We start from the raw sequence: 19453 nt of genomic DNA, 5'->3' as shown, positions 1-19453 counted from the left end.
CCAAAAATATGCTACAAGATATAAGGCCTAAATCGGGACACGCATGCAGTTTTTCCATTTTGTTCCTTGTTCAGGAATGCAGGCAACGAGAAAATAGCTAGCGACGAATTAAATAAACTTGAATTATCACTAGGCCCTAGTTTGCAAAGGCAGTTTTTCTCAAGTGTTAAATTGAAAAAAGTATTCAAAAAAATGTAACGCAATAACTCACTTTAAATTAATGAGGAACATATGTTTAAATTTTTCAGCAAGTTATGCGGGCGATGGACATGAAATTAAAAGATGTCGATCGGATAGCCGATTGAATAATATTTATCGAGTTTTTAAAAAAATAAATAACCTGGTTGAATATACATTTAAATTTCGTATTGCGTCTCACAGTCTAACAAGCAATAGACCCTTTCTGGAATCGAAAACTTTTTGTGACGTCAGCACCAGCTGTTCCGACATAAACATCAGAGTAATCCATAAGCCGCATTGGTTACTGTTATCTCCAATTTATGAAAAGATTATTTACTCAATAAGTACTAAATACGCTCAAAAAAATGGCTGATGAAATAAATAAAGATGAGGTAAGTATTTACTAATACACTGTTGAATTGGCCACTCATATTATCTCTGTTTTCAATAATTTTAAAAATACCTAAATGATTTAGTCATGAAGTCTTCTCAATCTAATGTCTATGCATGACCTAGCAATAGGCTCAGCCTCTTAGGTAGGTTATAAGTTATATTATAGGTACAGCCATACACTACACTCTTACAGTAGTTGGTCAGTCAGGAATACCTAGGGCCCTAGGGCCCTAGGCTATTGCTATCTTAACTGTTTACTGTTGTTCAACAATCAACATATAGGTACAAATGTACAATGATGATTGGCAATGAAATTTTGTGGATAAAATTGATTAGTAAATTCAAAGAGCCTATTTATGATTATAATGATGATTGAGTTCTCTCCTAAATTAGGCTTGAAACCCAAATTATCCTGCCTCACACTAAATTTAGGGTCTTGAACAGTAAATGGGGTTATGTGGGCAATAAAACATAAGTTACATAAGGAAATCCTTCTAGTCCTTCATTCAGGAAATCCTACAAGGTCAGGTTGTAAGGAACTTCTAGGAGTTCCTGACCTATGACCATATGCATGGAATTACTATATTTTTATAATGTAAGAGATTCCATTTTACGCAAGTGCCAAACTGGACCTAACTAGAACTTTGAGTTTGACTTCTCTGAAAGATGTAAAAAAATTTTGTACCTGTGGGCATAGTGGCAAAGCAGAGAGTTTTTTAGACTCTAGACAAGCAAAGTATAATGGATACCAACATTATCATACATAAGAAATTGGTTTAAATCTTGAGTAAATGAGGAAATTAAAAATGAACTGACTCTAAAAAATCTCTGTTTTGTCACTATGCCTGTGGCTGTGGGTTAATTAATTGTGTATTTGTGGCAGAATTGAGCTGCGGGTAATCCCAGTGATGGGTAAGGATTTGAAAGGAATATCTATATCGTATTACAGAATTGCTTAGCTCTCCTGAATCTGATATTCATTTTATTGCTTCTACAGAAGCAAAAATTTCTCTGCATTCTGGACTTGCATAACACAGCTGTCACAGCATGTACAGTTGTACACTCATTACACTGTTCAGTAATCATAGAGCTGCTAAGCTGACAAACTAGGACAAAATAATGATTGATTTTATCATAAAAAACCTAAGTACAAAATTTTGTCAAAGCCACATGTTTATTTGCCAATCACTGACTCAGACAGTAACATCTGTAAATTGGGTCAATTTCACCTTCTGCAATGGCCTTTTCCTAATTTCTTCAGTGCTAAATTATTATTGTTATTAGTAAATATGAAAAAAGCCTATTTTCACCTGTCTTCTGAAAATGACCTGTGAAATGATCATTTTTAACCACAATTTTAGGATACTTAGAACTGCCAGACAGAAGTTCCCTAGAATTTATTAAATAAATTTGCCTAATATTCTAAATAGTCTAGATAGAATAACAAACATTTTAGAAAGTTGTAATGTTAATACTGTTTTTTAAACAAATTTTATTACTAAGTATATAGTCTATATACCTACATGAACTAACATATGAAAATGTTTATATTATGTAATTCAGTAATGTGTTGGTAGATTTTGGGAGATTTAGTAATAAATGTTGCCCCCGATACCATGTTGCAATTTAATGTTATTCCAAATTATCTTGGTCATATTGGTTTTGTGAAGATAGTGCCCAAATTAGAGGAACGGCACCATTGGCCATCATACAACCTCCCGTCCTTGTAGTTAGTACTTACTACATTGGCTGTACAATATCAATCAGGCTCTTGCTTGCTTGTTGAACAGTAGGTAAACTATCTTCAACATCAGATTACCCATTCATTCAGTAATGTGAATCAGTCTAATTTTTGAAGATCATTTATAATTAAATAAAGATAGCACACTGTCAAATGGACTCGGGTATGCATAAAAATGCACGCCAGTGGCAAAACTTTTGCGCAAGTTGATACATTTGACAACTTGCAAGTTGATGCTTCTTGCACTTATTAATCATGTATACATGCAAGTTTTAGACCAAAATATTCAGGTAATTTTAGAAAATATTTGAACAAGAGCCAAGTAGTAGAATTAAAATTACCAGGAAATAAATAAAATTCACTGTAAGGCACTGTTCACTGGTCAACAAACAAAAAGAATATGACATTTGCTAGATTAAACGAACAAGCAGGAACAGACCATTGACTCAAATTTTCACTACCTTAAAAATGATAACCATAAAAAATTTCATATTGCCTCTTTTAAGAGATAAGGTATATTTTTTATGAATTTAATTTTTCTGTAGCTAGGCATACATTAAGGAAATTTTGTATTTGGACAATATATAATAATATAATATTATTATATAATAATATAATATTATTATATATAAGCACAATATGTAATAATAGTTGTTGGTTTCTGTTAGTATATAAATAATTTCATTTAATATCTGCGTAATGTATTGCCTTATATTTCATTTACATCTGTAAAGTTTGCATGTTCTTGAGTGAAATTAAATGCTCATAAATGCTCATACTGTAATGCCTTCTTGCCCATTCCTTCACACAGATCAGAAGGAAGAGACTAGCAAAGCTGTCCTCGGGAAGTGCTTCTGGCCCTGCAGGTGGCAGTACAGACAATGCTTCTAACTCATCAAGTCAAGAAAAGAATTTACAAATTAATTTTGGTAAGTTGAATTCTAAGTGATCTCTTGGAAAAACCAAGAAGTACAATAGCTATTCATTCAATTATTTGAATGCAAAAAAGATTGAAAGCACTTTAGTTACCCTTGTCTTCCTTCATACATAATCTATTTGTAATATAATATCCAATATGAATATTATTTGACATTATCGTAATGATACCAGTGACTTCTCTAGTTACATTGCTATAGCATTATGTACCTACATAGGTATATGTGGTCTTGAAACAGCATGAAGTGTAATGTATTAGTTGTGAAATGGTTTCTTTCTAAGATCTTTCATGTAATTTAAAGTAGTACCTGATTATATTGAATGTAGATTTAGCTAAGTTATCATTCCTAACATTTTTATATCTTAATATTTTAGAACCCAGTGTCCATCAATTCAATTTACATTTGCAAATCTAGATTGAATTAGATCTAATAAAATAATTTTACAGGATCTTCTGTGATAAAAAGTTCTGATGTTTCTGAGAGCCTTTTAAGGGAGGCATCAACTTGCCTCTCAGCCTCACCAGCATCACCAGACTGCTCCTCCATCACCATCACCACCACCATCACACAGGTCTGTAGATCTCCATTCCAATTTTAGTGCCCCATACACTGCATCAAATAACATTCATCTCCTGGATATGAACTTTAGATGTCACATCATAGGCTATGGGATGGTATTATATCTTTTGGAAAACTTGAAGAAATGGTGGCAAACTGAAGTTCTATAACCTCACTAATTTATGAAGAATTGGCATTTATGTTAATGAATTCCTCATGCTGGTATACTTTGAATTTTCCCTCAATTAGAGAAACTTGAATCATAAAACAAGTATGGAAAGCTAAATTTGCAGTGTATGGTAGTCTGCATATTAATTCATTATACGGTAGTAGGTATAGAGTATAACTGTATAAGTATATGTAGTATTAGCCTCCTGCATTTAAATTGTTCTCTTGTGATGCTCTACCCTGCAGAGCTCCCCCTGCAAGCGCAATCTCTCCTCACCTCCTGCTGCCACCCCCGCCAAGAAAGGTGAGTACTTGTCTTTGTGTGTCCTTGATGAGAGCTTTCCTTTGTTCCTTCCATCAATTGTCAGTTAGAGTGTGTCCTTGATGAGAGCTTTCTTTTGTTCCTTCCATCAATTGTCTGTTGGAGTGTGTCCTTGATGAGAACATTCTTTTGTTTCTACCATCAATTGTCTGTTAGAGTGTGTCCTTGATGAGAACATTCCTTTGTTCCTACCATCAATTGTCTGTTAGAGTGTGTCCTTGATGAGAGCTTTCCTTTGTTCCTACCATCAATTTACTGCTCTATATTGGGTTATTTCTAACAAATTTTTCCTGTTAAATTGAACTATGAATGGTTTGCTGTTTAACAATTTTGATAATAACTTGAAATTGTTGTTGAATTTTATACAAAATTTAATTTTTTATGGCCTTATGTTTGAATATTCAAATGTTTGGTTTGAATAAGTTTTCCATTTAGACAGATTTTTTCTGGCTGAGGATTATTACAATCTTATTTCCTGCTTTGGAAAATGTCAAGTGTTGTGTGTTATTAATGCCTATGAACATATGACATCAATCACTTCAAATTTTCTCAGGTTCTCAGGCTGGTTCCTGGGACAATATACTAATTAACCTAAAAATTAACCTAAAAATGACAAAATGGTTGCACAATGGGATTAAAATTATTGCTCAATATTTTTCTGCCCTTAGTGCTTGAAATGAGGGAACTGAAAGTGCTACAATATAAATGTTTCTAAATGAGTTCATCTAAGGAATTTTTTTTTTGAACTTCAATTGAAATGAAATTCAATAACTTGGTCAATGGCAGGTCTTACTCCAGCTACTCTATTGATGTCTTTGGAATTTGTATTCTTGCTTCATATTTACTAATTAATTTATGTTCCTGGCAAATTCTGTGCAATGGAGAAATGGTGCACTATTATAATATCCGCTATTATATCTCACATGCAACACCTCTCTGATAAATTAATTTTGTACTCCAGCCATACTCTATATTCTTCAATACTTTACTCGTATGAGTCATCTTGGTTTATGTAAGATGAGAGTTGAAAAAAGGTCTTCTTGATGTTGTACTTCATGCGCCTCAATTCACACAAATTCTTCACCAGAAAACTGCTCTCATCTGAGGTAGTTACCATAAATTTTAATTGTCACAGTTTTTCTTCCACATTAAAACAAAGCTGTTGTTCTAGTCTGTATTTGCTTAAGGGAAAGTTTTGCGGTTTCTCAGACGTTTTCTTAAAGACCCTGAATGGTTTTTCTGTGCTTGCATGTCTCTAGCAAATAAGGCTCTAACACTCTTGTGACGTGTCTCCAGCTCTATTGGTCTTAGGTGCTGAGGGCAGCGGCGCTGAGGCAACAGGCAGGTCTTTGTCTGAAGCTGTCATCACTGCCGAGGGGCTGGCAACGGAGGTTCCCATGGATGTTGATGATGAAGCTCTTCAGAGGCGACCTGACTGCAAGAGAGACAGGGTAAATAGTGATGTTATGTGTGAGAGACATGGTAAATAGTGATGTCATGTGTGAGAGACATGGTAAATAGTGATGTCATGTGTGAGAGACAAGGTAAATAGTGATGTCATGTGTGAGAGACATGGTAAATAGTGATGTCATGTATAAGAGACATAGTAATTAGTGATGTCATGTATGAGAGACATAGATAGTAAATATTGATGTGTGTATGAAAGAAAATGGGGGTGGTGATGTCATGCATGGTGGACAAAGTTAAGATAGGAATGTCATGCATGAGTATCGCACTTTTCCCAAACTGGTACTTTATTGATGTTAAATACTCTGAAAATCTTCATTAATATCAATAATATTTTGAACTTGCAGACTGTGAGCAGAAGTGAGGTGACTCCGGAGCACCTGCAGAGCATCCTGTCTTCCTTGCTGCTGGTCTCGTGGCCTGGTCTTGAAGTGGACTCCTGCCAGACCCCTCCGCTGGACGAGCCTTTGCTCCTCACCGAGGTGAGTCATGGCTGCTGGCTCCCATGTTACTCATTAGCGTGAGGGCGGCCCTGGCATTTTGTGTAATTATTCAGGATGAGTTAAGGAGCAGTTCATTCACTTACTACTTATTCAACTTTGCAATGTATTATGATGTTTAGTTGACGTTTGAGGTTTAATTTTTTTTGCGCACGCTATTTATACTTTGTAACAATATGATAGCTGTTATAATTAACATATATGTTAAATGGTAAAATAATTACTGTTCAGAAGAGCTGAACAATGTTATTATGTTTACTCGTAATTGCAGGTGACAGGCTTGAGCAGCGCTAGCAGCGTCGAGAACGTCATATCAGAGACGACGATGAGCGTGGTGCTGCGCTTGCTGCGCGCTGAGCAGCACGCCACAGCAAAGTTTGGTGCCACAGCGCAGCACGACTCCAGTCCTGGGGCTGAGCAAGGTCGGTGTCAGGGGCTGGTATAATTGCTTATAACTTACATCATCTTCAATTGCGGTATAAGCAACAAATAGGTACTGAAGAGTTTAGACTAATTCTTCATCTCTCACTTCATTAGCATGCATTAAAAAAAATCAGAATTAATATCCATTTTCCTGGAATATACATTAAAGCTTCATGATTGTTTTGCAGCTGCAACAGATATCTCGGCTGCTATAGAGCAGCTGTGTAAACCACCGGACCGCAAGGAGGCGGCCGCCCTCAACTATCTCTGCTCCGTGTACCGCGCAGCTGTCACCTACGAGAGAGACTACCCTAAGGTGCATATAAACTAGTTTATCATGCTTTATCAACCAGCCTATTATGTATTGTAGGTGCCTATCAACCAGCTATTTATGTATTATTGGTGCCTGTCAAAAACTATACTATACAGGGTGATTCACGGAAACCTAACGTTATGTCTTCTACGCCACGCAATCAGATGTTGTAGGAAAAGGGCGGGAAGTATTTTATATGAAAAACAAGGTCGTGAAGTTTTGTGTATCGCCTAGTCAGTTGCCACTATGCATTGGACAAGTGAGCAGCGTGTGTTTGCTGTCGAGGCATACTACTTTTCTAATGGCCGTTCTTATATCGCGGCTCAATGAGCATTCCGTACAAGGTACCGTATTCGTCCTTCAGGTAGGGTTCCTGATCGGAAATAGATTGTTACGTGGGTGAACACATTTAGAGCAAGTGGAAGTGTGAATACAAGAGGGTCTGGAGGCCAGCGTACTGACACAACACCCGAAAACTAATTAAGAGTTGAGAGGCGTTTTCCACACCGTTCAGCGCGTAAACACGCTGCTATTCTGGGGATTTCGAATAGCTGTGTGGTACGAATACTACACAATGAACTGCAATTTCATCCCTACAAATTGTGACTGGCACAAGAACTAAAGGAAAACAATTTTATTGCTCGCCGAAATACATGTGAAGCGTTTCTTGAGAACTTGCCTCACGATGTAGTCGTTTTCTTTAGTGATGAGGTTCACTTCTACATTTCCGGCAGCGCTCCCTCATTGTGATTTTTGTATGGGTTTATCTAAAATTCTAAATCAGTTGTGTACGATGACTATCCAAGGACTCTACCTCATTTAAAGAACAACATACGCCAAGCCATTGCCAACATGCTCGTCAACATGCTTCAGCGAATTGAACGGAATTTCAAAAATTTACTAACTGAATGCATTGACAATGGGGGCCGTCATATGTCCGATGTCTTCTATAAAACTAAATGATATAAAAATTCAGGTAATGTTTTTCTCAATAGAATTTATATTGTAGCGATATTTTTACTAGTTATTTTTTTGTTGAACTTTAAATTCAATAAGTTTCCGTGAGTCACCTTTTATATACATGTATATCGGTGCATGTCAACAAGCTTACCATGTATTCTACACGCTGATATAGTTTACCTTTTGCCGACGTATTTTTTGTGTACATTGCGTCAAGATTGTTGTCGCTTTATCGAGACTTGAATGAGAGGTCCAAAATATAAAACGATCTCTTATTTAAATGCTAATTACTATGTTAACTATTAATTATTAGAATTTATTATTCAACTTTTTAATGTCAGTAGCAGTTATTTTACTATAGGTATATTATAAGTAGTAACTATTTAACTGAATACTCAGGGACTAAATATTCAAATAACTAAATACTCAGAAACACAAGATCTATTTACTTACCTTATAACGTGCTTGGTGTTGTCCACTATATATTATCAGTCCTAACTATTTAGTAATACTTAGATACATTAGATGATTAGATCTATTCACTTACTTCTTAACGTACTTGGTGTTGTCCGTGCACAGAAGAGCGCCGTGGAGCAGATCTCGAAGGCCCTCGTGGAAGTGCGGCGGCAGTCCATGCAGCTCACCGCCCAGATGCTCTCAGGTCTCTAACATCTTCTAGAGTTTATCGAATTTTTCATTCTTTTTTTGATTACTTGTATATAACACCCACTTTTGATGCTTGTCATTCCTCGTACGCATTGTGCAGTATTCATCATGAGCTAATCATGTTTTGTGGCAGGATGAAAAAAGTTGCTCAAACTTTCCTTGGTGATGAGAATTGCTCGTTCCAAAAGTGCCGGGATCTAAAGACTAGAAGTTCAGCTTCCATCAAACTTATGTCCAGTCTCCATGTTGTTATTAGACTCTACTTCTTGATATATTATGTAAAAAACAGAGCACAACACTTGTAACTCGGGTAAAGAACCAGGTACCAAAGTTCTGCTAATTACCGCGAAGACTACAGTACCTACACTATGCGTTTTTCTCTGAGATCTCTGGGAGAAACTCAGGACTCTGTAATACGCTCGGTACTTTCAGAGCTAAGCCCAGCTCTCTGTGATGAGCCCAGCATCTTTTGATGAGAAGCAGTTCATTATTTGCAGGTTAGAAGTTCCGCCAGGGTAGAGCTATACAAGTAGTAGCGCTGACAATGTGGAGTGGTATATACCGACTGGAAATAGCACGTGTACAGGCACGTTCGACGCCTGTAATGAGTTAATGTGTACGTTTGTAGCACACATGTACATACCACAGGCACGTTCGACGTCTGTAACGAGTTAATGTGTACGTTTGTAGCACCCGTACATACCACAGGCACGTTCGACGCGTACTCGAGCAGCGAGCGCAGTCTGTTCCTGCCGAGCGGCCTGGCCCTCAGCTCGGACCTCATCAGGCCGCTGCTGCTGGACGCTCTGCCGCGGGGCTTCTTGGCCGACCTCATGCACCACACCGCGCACGACGGCGCACAGCTCTTCCAAAAGGTCACGATTATATGTTTTTAGCGCACTTTCTCATTTATGGAAAAAATGCACTATTGTGCTCGCCATGTCTGTCTGTCCGTCCGTCCGTCCGCCTGTCCGTCCGTCCGCCTGTCCGTCCGTGACTTCGCATTTTCGTTGACGAGAAAATGCGCTCTCTGTAACATAATGCAGTGAGTACTGAGTTAGTTTTTTTATTTATTAAGAGTGAGGTGATGCATATTAGTGATCTATGAACGTCTTACATTATTCAGTATTAATTTTAATGTTGTTGTCGGCGTTGAATTTCGTAAACTTGGCCTGTCGCCGATAATAAAAATGGCAGAAATTTTACGGCTTCATGCTAACCTTACTAGTATTAATATTATAAGCACTCGAGATAAATGCTATTAGGATGCTCTTTAGACTTATGACCAGAAAACGGCCACTACGTTTATTTAGGTTTTTATTGGATGGCGCCATATCTTGGAGTGAGCCTGCCTCGTAGTTTTAAGTGGAGTAACATTAAGTAGAGTAACATTAAGTAGAATAACATTAAGTAGAGTAACATTAAGTAGAGTAACATTTAGTAGAGTAACATTAAGTAGAGTAACATCAAGTAGAGTAACATTAAGTAGAGCATTAATTAGAGTAACTTGTTGCCATGACGAGTTAGCTTGTGTGCAGGTTTGGTCAGGAGTTTTGCTGGGACTGAGCGACCTCATGCGACGCTGCAGTCTCCTGCACCCCGCCTACAGAAGAATACTCGAGGTCTACATCATACTCACTGAGTTCAAAACTAACAACAACCGACCCATCTGCTCACTCATGGTCACCATGGTCAGTGTCTGTGCTACTCTTGACGGTTTCACTACCGACACTCTGTTTTTCTCCTTTAAAGTAATTTTTCTTGCTTCTAAACAGTAATTGTACTTGGTTTGAAAAGTTGAATTTTTGTTAATAATACTAAATGCAATCATGTTATATCATAGTGGAATATTTTATTAGTATGGTCTTAGTTTGATTTGCTATGCTTGTGCCTTCTTTTTTTCAGTAGCAAACCGCAGAATTTTCTGCGGACCGAATTACTGTTGAGACTGCAAGTCTCATCTCGATATTGAATTACCTCACATGAAGCAACGTTGTAGCATTATTCATATGATCAGTAATTTATGCTCATGATGCTGCTTGCTCCTATACTGGGCCCATGCTTTCAAAAAAAGTTAAGAGATCGTAAGTTCATCAGCCAATCATTGACGGCCTTGCAAGCAAAATCCGCCAATCAGAGACAAGAAAATAGAGCGTAAGTACTTACGTCCACTTAGAGAATTTTGAAAGTATGACCCCACTGAACACTATCATGTAAGTATATATTCCTGAATTGTCCGTCCGTGACTTCACGTTTTCGTCGACGAGAAAATGCGCTCTCTGTCACTCACTGCAGTGAGTACTGAGTTATATTTTTTTATTTATTAGGAGTGAGGTGATACCTATTAGTGATCTATGAACTTTTTAAATTTATTCAGTATCAAAAGTAATGTTGGCGTCGGCGTTGAATTTAGTAAACTTGGCCTGTCACCGATAATAAACATCGCAGAAATTTTACGGCTTCATGCTAACCTTACTAGCATTTATAGTATTAGCTCTCGAGATAAATGCTATTAGGATGCTATTTAGACTTTTACTACGATATGTCATAAGTTGATATGAGAAAAGTTTTAAAATTAATTATATGTGTTGAGACGTTCCTATAGAGGAATGTTACATTTAAAGGCTCTATTGAAGTTACCATATGTCAATGAACCTATGTCCATTAGCTAAACTCTTGAACTTCACCTCTGTTTATATACGGAATGAGTTATTTTATTTTTAGACTCTTTGAATAACTTTTCATAATCCTCATGCAATTTTATTGTTGTATTTTTTTTCGCACTCAATCAAATATAGTCGAATATAGTCAATCGAATATGGTCAATCGATTGACGAATGACGAATAGGACAATCGAATTTAGTCAATCAATGACGCTTTTCAAGCTAAGCCTGCCAATCACAAAGCAGAAATCAGCCGCTACGTGTATTTAGGTTTTAATTGTACGGCGCCAGACCTTGCAGTGAGCCTGCCTCGCAGTTTTAAGTGGAGTAACATTAAGTAGAGTAGCATTAAGTAGAGCAGCATTAAGTAGAGTAGCATTAAGTAGAGCAGCATTAAGTAGAGCAGCATTAAGTAGAGTAACATTAAGTAGAGTAACATTAAGTATATCAACATTAAGTAGAGCAACATTAAGTAGAGTAACATTAAGTAGAGTAATATTAAGTAGAGTAACATTAAGTAGAGTAATATTAAATAGTCACATTAAGTAGAAACATTAAGTAGAATATCTTCTTGCCATGACGAGTAAGCTTGTGTGCAGGTTTGGTCAGGAGTTTTGCTGGGACTGAGCGACCTTAGCTTGTGTGCAGGTTTGGTCAGGAGTTCTGCTGGGACTGAGCGACCTGATGCGACGCTGCAGTCTCCTGCACCCCGCCTACAGAAGAATACTCGAGGTCTACATCATACTCACTGAGTTCAAAACTAACAACAACCGACCCATCTGCTCACTCATGGTCACCATGGTCAGTGTCTGTGCTACTCTTGACGGTTTCACTACCGACACTCTGTTTTTCTCCTTTAAAGTAATTTTTCTTGCTTCTAAACAGTAATTGTACTTGGTTTGAAAAGTTGAATTTTTGTTAATAATACTAAATGCAATCATGTTATATCATAGTGGAATATTTTATTAGTATGGTCTTAGTTTGATTTGCTATGCTTGTGCCTTCTTTTTTTCAGTAGCAAACCGCAGAATTTTCTGCGGACCGAATTACTGTTGAAACTGCTAGTCCTCGATTTTGAATTACCTCAAGTAAAGTAACGTAGTAACATTATTTATAGGATCAGTAATTTATGCTCATGATGCTGCTTGCTCCTATACTGGGCCCATGCTTTCAAAAAAAGTTAAGAGATCGTAAGTTCATCAGCCAATCATTGACGGCCTTGCAAGCAAAATCCGCCAATCAGAGACAAGAAAATAGAGCGTAAGTACTTACGTCCACTTAGAGAATTTTGAAAGTATGACCCCACTGAACACTATCATGTAAGTATATATTCCTGAATGGGGTTGGTGTCTTCTGTTTCAGCCCTCGTGGTGTCCCGCGGTGCGTGTGGCGGCTGAGGCTGGGCGGGAGATCGTGACCACGTCGCTCTTGGGTCCCTTCACGCAACTCTCGCTCTTCGTCGAGGACTGCCCTGACATCGTCAAGCAATACCTATCGGGTGCGTGATATGCCTAATGCTCACCTATAGTTTTGTTACCAATACGCTCATCTAATATTGACTGACTGCTTATAATTGGAGTCGCCATCGTGTTGTTTTGTGACAACATGCGCCTTTTTGTGCGCCTTGACAAACTAGATAAGTGGCGACCAGCAGATTATGTCGGACAACTCGTTAACTGTGATAAGTACCGGTAGTATATGACCGGTGTTTGTATTGCCTCCTAGTTGCCGTCACTCGTGCTTTAATAATTCATTTGTCTCATTGGATTAAACTTATGATTCTTCAATTGATTAATTGGCAAATTGCTTTAGAATTGAACTATCGTCATATTGGACTGACGTGATGCCCTAGCATTCGCTCGTGAACATGAAGTATATGTTCTCTATTACTACTTGCGACAATACATGTGCTCCTGTTGCTCCGATATTGGTGATGTTACTAATGCTTACCTGGTCATATGTGATGCTCTTGTTGCTCCGATATTGTGTTGCTGCAAGTTGACTCCATATTTGTGCTGCTAGTTGTTTGCTGCACGTGTTTGTGTTGGCCCTGCGTAACTCAAGCGTGTACAGGCCCCAACGACCTTGGCGCTCGGAGGGGTCGCCTCTACGAAGTGTTCGAGTCTCTGCCAAGCTCCCTCACTTCCCTCGCCCTCGAACTTGACCTCGTCCGTCGCGACGGCCTCTGGAAACTCTTCCACAACCTACTAAGTACGTACCAATAACATCTAATAATTTGTGTAAGGTTGCAATAGCATCAATAAGGTATACCTACCTATGTTACTGACGGTATAGAAGATAGCTTGTTCTTCCGGGGGGCTACCTGCTTTGTTGCTATGAAATGCTGCATGACATCAAAAGATAATAGAAAAGATAATAACCCTAACTCTATTAACTAATATATGATATTGTTGTTTTGTTATTAACTAATATATGACAATTGTTTTTTATACGTCTCAGCAAACAACAGCTCGAGAGAAGGCACGCTGCAGCTGCTCTCGGAGACGCTGCTGCGTAACAAGAAGCGCGCTCAAATGCAGTGCAAAGACTCGGAGGTCATGTCAGATGGCCACGCCTTTAACTTGCTCTCTGTGATGCAGCTGCTGTGCCTCAAGGTATTGCTTTCTTCAGCCTTCACACACGAACAAGCCTTGTAGCTCGTGTGCGTTCCGCTCCGTGTGTTACATACCTGCAGTAATAATAAGGTTTCCTCTCCTTAGAATATAAATCTCCTGCTCCATTATTCTGAAAGAAAACATGTTTATAATAATTTTTTGGATGTAAAAAATTAAGTTATTCCGATCTAAATGTATGTACATAGAAAAGTTCTAGATGCTGAGAGTGCATAATGTTCCAGTATTATTTTTATTATCATTCAGGTATGCAAACATTATTCCGATTATTGCTTGTTGATTTGACTATATTTGTGTACTGATGAATATGCATTGATTTAACAGGTTAAAGTTGAGAAAGTGGACCCGAAATATTTTTTGCATCCCAAGTCGCTAGTGAATTTCGATGGCGAGAGCAGACTGTCCATGAGTGAGCCCCAAGCCGAGGAGTTCAGAAAAGAGATACGTGAGTGATGAAGTCGACCAAGTTGACTATGAATTTATGAATAATTTATATGAGAATTTCATTACCGTACACAAAATATAGTGAAATTTTAGATGGCGACCTATATTAAAAGTTCCCGCCTCTAATTTTCGATCTTTACAAATATTTAAAACCTATTGATTAATCATGAAATAACGCACCATTTCAATATTAGGATTGAAGTATGAGATTGTAGTAATCTGATTAACTATTGTTTTAGTCCCAACGATCCTGATGTTCCTCAGAGTCGGATACGAGCCAGTTTGAGGCGGTCAATTTCCACAGCCAGTGCTGGTTCCTCACCCTGAGCGCCCACCATCTCTCCATCGTACCCTGCATCAGACGCTACAACAAGCGCTGCAAAGCCATCGCGGAGCTCCAGCAGATGGTAACGCTTGTGGTCCAGGACGTGTAGATATCAAATGGTCTGCTGCTCTTTTGCTCGATTGCTACTCTTTTGCTCTGTTTGGTCCAGGATGTGTCCATAGCAAGTGGTCTATTGCTCTTTTGTTCGATCGCTGCTCTTTTGCTGCTCGATTGCTGCTCTTTTGCTGTTCCTATGCTCTTTTTGGTGTAGGATGTGTCTATAACAAGTGGTCTGCTGCTCTTCTGCCCCGTTGCTTAGCCCACGCACTCGTTTAATGAGCATTATTATCATTATTTTGACGTACTAGAGCGTTTAGTGATACGTATTTTGTACATCTGTGTGAATCCTATGAAGTTGTATTTGGAATCTTTTTTAGTTGTATTCTGTATCACTGTAAGAATCCTCTGAAGTTGTATTTGGACAACTGTAGTCTCTGAAGTTGTATTTTGTGGGTATGTATGAATCCTCTGAAGTTGTATTTAGTACATCTGTGTTGATTCTGCGAAGTTTTGTGCCGAAGTAGTAAGATGTTGCTGCCTGTCGCTTTTCAGATAGACCAGATCGAGAGCTCAGAGGAGCAGTGGCGGGACCAACCTAACGCTGCAGAACAACGCGAAGTTCTCACGCGATGGAAACATCAAGTCAAGGTGAATTCGTCCTCCTTGTAGCTGCTTCTAGTGAGCTGACGTGCACAGGGTGGCGAGTCGCTTGAAAACTAATCGATTATTGCCTTTTTATTCAAGAAATATTATGTTATTTTAACTAACATTTCTGGGGAAATAGTCTGATGTCAATATTTTATACTTGATATCGGCAAACCTGGCTTATCGGCTTCACTTCGCAACTAATTTGTGAGAGGCATTTGTAAACTTGAATACTGCTGTATTTAGTACATTATTGTAGTGATAATACAGCTTTTGTTTGTTCAGCTAGACTTGAAACTTTGAATTTGTTTATATTGTTTCTTACTTCGGTATGTAAAACACGTAAATGCTTACTGTTTACCTGAAAAGTAAATATATTTTATATATTTCATATATAAAATATGAAAGTAAATGTATTTACTTGCGTCAAATGGTGAACGGGTTAAGTACTGCACCCGTTTTTGGTTACTCATTAATCAGTGGTGATAAAGTTCAGTGGAACGTTGCTATGAATATATTTTCGGAGAAAAATTCGTTTAATAATATCATACTCCCCACACAATTCTCGTGCAGCGTTTGCAGCAAGCGCGCGTGTGTCAAGAGGTGGTCTTACTAGACCTGCAGCTGCTGACGCGGTGCCTCACGTTCTACTGCAGCGTCGCGCAGGTCTTGCTTCAGACGTTGTTAGGTCCGCAGTACGAAGCCTTGTTCGTGTCCCTGCTCTCCACAGACAGCGCGTCCTCCAGCAACGCTCAAGTCTCCCTGCCCAAGATGACCACACCTAAACTCTTCTCGGCTTTCCCTGAGTTCTTTCTCGAAGATATTGCTGAAGTTATTCTTTTCATATCTCAGTGAGTAACTGATCAAGTGTATTCAGCTCACCTTGGAGCATTTAAGTATTGTATATAATTATTTGTTATATTATTATTTGTCCGATTACTCGTGCCGAATTTCTATGAGAGTACCTCAACTTATTAATTGCTTCAGTTATCATTTCCCGACGGTGGAGAACAACGTGGGCCAGGACCTCGTAAGTCTGCTCGTGGTTGTGATCTGCGGCTGTTCTGATGGTCACGTCAAGAACCCTTACCTCATCGCCAAATTTGTTGAGGTTTGTTTCCATTATTTTGCCTAAAGCTTCACGTATCTCCCATATTAGATATATGTATGTCTTTATAAGTATTGTCTTCTCGTAAGTACATCAAAGTTTGTATAAACGAATTCGTATCTCTTTCGTGCATTATCTTGTGTTTTTTTTTTTTTGTAACTTAGTGTTTAAATAATTTTTTTTAATGAAGCATCGAAATATTATAGTGCATTTAGGTAAGAAGGTGGAGGTTTTCTGGCTTCATTTGCCTCATGATGCTTCATTTCACTGGCCTTACTTCATACTGTATGTATGCTTACTTTACTGAATGAGAAGACTTGTGAAACTACGTATTGATGAAATGATTAAGACATTCACCGTCAAGTGAAATATTTATTGTGAAACTTGAATTCAAATGCTTGTAAATACTCGATTTTTCAGATGCTGTTCGACATGAGCCCCAGTAACCTGGTGCCGAGGCTGTACGAGCGCGTCCTCAGCCACCCGCTGTCCGTCCTTCTCCCCTCCGCCCTCATGCGCTTCTATAACTGTGAGTAGTGTGCCACTAGTGGCTACTGCAGCTGTGCTGGTGCAGTGGTGATAGACTCTGTCTCTCGCACCCAGCGCCCGGGTTCGAGTCCCACTGAGGACAAGTTCTACCGGGAAGCTCAGCTCATGGTCAACTCGGCCATTCATCCAACTTTGGTTGATAAATGAGTACCTGGCTTGTCCAGGGTGTTGTGTACTGCAATCAAATGGTTCTGGCGGGTCAGCGAGCCAGTGATGGTCGTGGAACTACCAGTGGTACCGAGTACCCGGAAAAACTGACCTATCACCCCCCCTCCCTAGTCGCCACTGCCAGGATGGGCAATTACAACAACAACAACTGCTGCTGTGTCACTAGTGGCTACTGCTGCAGCGTCAGTAGTGTGCCACTAGTGGCTGACGCTGCTGTGTCACTAGCGGCTACTGCTGCAGCATCAGTAGTGTGTCACTAGTAGTGGCTACTGCTGCAGCGTTATATTGTTCCACTATTAGCTATTGCTGCAGCGTTAAGAGTGTTCCATTAGTGGTTATCACCATATGTACAGTAATAAAACCTAGACCTGACCATCGTTCGCCCCGCAGTGGTCGAGAGCATGGGCACCAGCAACGGCTTCTACGACAAGTTCAGCTTCAGGTATCACGTCGGCGTCATCTTCAGGAGCTTCTGGCGCGAGCTGCGCCTCAAACAGGCCTTCATTGAGGAAGCCAAGTGAGTGGCGGGTGGTGTGAGTGGCGGGTGTTGTGAGTGGCGGGTGTTGTGAGTGGCGGGTGTTGTGAGTGGCGGGTGTTGCGAGTGGCGGGNGGGTGTTGTGGTGAGTGGCGGGTGTTGTGGTGAGTGGCGGTGTTGTGGTGAGTGGCGGGTGTTGTGGTAAGTGGTGGGTGTTGTGGTGAGTGGTGGGTGTTGTGGTGAGTGGTGGGTGTTGTGGTGAGTGGCGGTGTTGTGGTGAGTGGTGGGTGTTGTGGTGAGTGGCAGTATTTAGTTCAGTAATGGCCTTATTTTGCTGACTCATAGCTGCATTTCGTAAAATTATGTAGTGGTCTTTATCAGAGTGGCAGCGGAAGTTATATAATCGTACTGTCGTAATCCCAGCAGTGTTGATTTTAAATATATCAATTTTTAGTGAGTGGTATAATAATAGCAATGTTGCTGTGAGTTGTACCAGTAGTGCAGTATGTGAGGGCAGTGTTGCTGTGAGTTGTACCAGTAGTGCAGTATATGAGAGCAGTGTTTGGCAGTACTGCAGCAGTACCGGTTCTAGAGCAGGAGAGGACTGGCATGCACTAAGGAGTTTCTCTTTTGCGCATCGTAATAAGGCAGTTTAAGAATGCTCCAATGTTTATAAAGGCGGTATGGTTCTCACATATCACATTGTTTGATGCATGCACCACGTTGTTTGATGCACCGCTGACCATTTTTGAAGTCCTCAGAACTTTTATCTGACTCTAAAGCATGCTGTTTGTTGCAGTGCTGCCTTGTTCTTAATAGCTGTTCTTTTTGTTATGATATCAAGGTAACGTCATATGTACTAATTTACTTTACCTCTGTAATGCATTGGAGGAAGTTCATTTTGATCTCATTTGCGACATCCCATTACCACTGAAGTGTTCACCGCGATCGCTCTTTAGTCATGCACTCTTTGACTCCTAAAAGTACAAGTTATTTCTTGGTTCATCTGTCTAGTGCACGAGTTTGTTCTTCTATTTCAAAGCGGTGTTCAAAATTTGTTACGATTTTCACATCGAATGCCGTGTTAGCCCAATTTTTATAATTCATTTGTTTTCTGAAAATCCCTGTCTTATCTTGAAATTTTTTTGCTCGCCCTAAGTTCATGCTATTTATTTTATATTTTTTTCTTGCTTAACTTGGCTAACTCATTATGCTTATTATCTCACTAAGCTCTACTAATACGATTGAGCCAATGTACTAATAATGCTCGGCCTCCAACATGCGTGTCCTGGAAGCTGTTCTCTTGCTTCGTTTATCACTAAACTTTTTCGATTGCTGCACTAAAAAATAGAATTTCTGCTCGTGTTTTGCTCTATTTTTATTTATTTTTTTTCTTTGTTACTAAAACGTTTTGCTGGTCGGCTTGGCTGCTGCAGCAGCTGCATTGCCAATAATGTTTTCAGGTCTGGGCGCGACTTCATCAAGTTCGTGAACCTCCTCATGAACGACACGACCTTCCTGCTCGACGAGACCGTTGCGTCGCTTAAGGTTCGTTATGTTTCATTTAAATTGGAATTCCTGATTAAGATTAATTAATTTTTTATTGGTCTTGTGCTGGATTAATAAAGATTAATGTATCTTACGCTGGATTAATGTATCCTTCGTAGGGAAGACTTGACGAGAAGCTAAAAATTCGATGTTAACGGTCAGTTTAATCGAATTAGACTGTTTTCATAAGTTCTCGAGGATGCATC

At 39.2% G+C, this 19453-nt stretch overlaps 1 protein-coding gene across 4 annotated transcripts in view; it reads left to right on the top strand.

Moving 5' to 3' along the window:
* The first annotated feature begins 391 nt into the window (after positions 1–391).
* LOC108666058 (ubiquitin conjugation factor E4 B) overlaps positions 392–19453 on the top strand; it is a 24016-nt gene continuing 4954 nt past the window's right edge. Inside the window, exons 1-22 of one of the 4 annotated variants that reach the window (XM_047884905.1) lie at positions 392–572; positions 3126–3243; positions 3699–3823; positions 4225–4282; positions 5612–5751; positions 6115–6249; positions 6539–6689; positions 6879–7006; positions 8543–8624; positions 9338–9504; positions 11941–12093; positions 12655–12790; positions 13366–13503; positions 13753–13907; positions 14250–14370; positions 14634–14776; positions 15307–15402; positions 15973–16250; positions 16387–16510; positions 16928–17036; positions 17615–17741; positions 19136–19247. In XM_047884905.1, coding sequence (XP_047740861.1) covers positions 546–572; positions 3126–3243; positions 3699–3823; positions 4225–4282; positions 5612–5751; positions 6115–6249; positions 6539–6689; positions 6879–7006; positions 8543–8624; positions 9338–9504; positions 11941–12093; positions 12655–12790; positions 13366–13503; positions 13753–13907; positions 14250–14370; positions 14634–14776; positions 15307–15402; positions 15973–16250; positions 16387–16510; positions 16928–17036; positions 17615–17741; positions 19136–19247 — 2823 coding nt within the window. In that variant the 5' untranslated portion in view covers positions 392–545. Of the gene's footprint in view, positions 573–3125; positions 3244–3698; positions 3824–4224; positions 4283–5596; positions 5752–6114; positions 6250–6538; positions 6690–6878; positions 7007–8542; positions 8625–9337; positions 9505–10167; positions 10321–11940; positions 12094–12654; positions 12791–13365; positions 13504–13752; positions 13908–14249; positions 14371–14633; positions 14777–15306; positions 15403–15972; positions 16251–16386; positions 16511–16927; positions 17037–17614; positions 17742–19135; positions 19248–19453 lie in introns of all 4 variants that reach the window. The other 3 variants (XM_018152864.2, XM_047884903.1, XM_047884904.1) reach the window with 3 other exon arrangements.

This window comes from Hyalella azteca, unplaced genomic scaffold (genome assembly GCF_000764305.2).
Source record: "Hyalella azteca isolate HAZT.00-mixed unplaced genomic scaffold, Hazt_2.0.2 contig16446, whole genome shotgun sequence".
NCBI lineage: Eukaryota > Metazoa > Arthropoda > Malacostraca > Amphipoda > Hyalellidae > Hyalella > Hyalella azteca.
The sequence above is the reverse complement of the archived record's forward strand: the minus strand, read 5'-3'. Positions and strand labels throughout refer to the sequence as shown.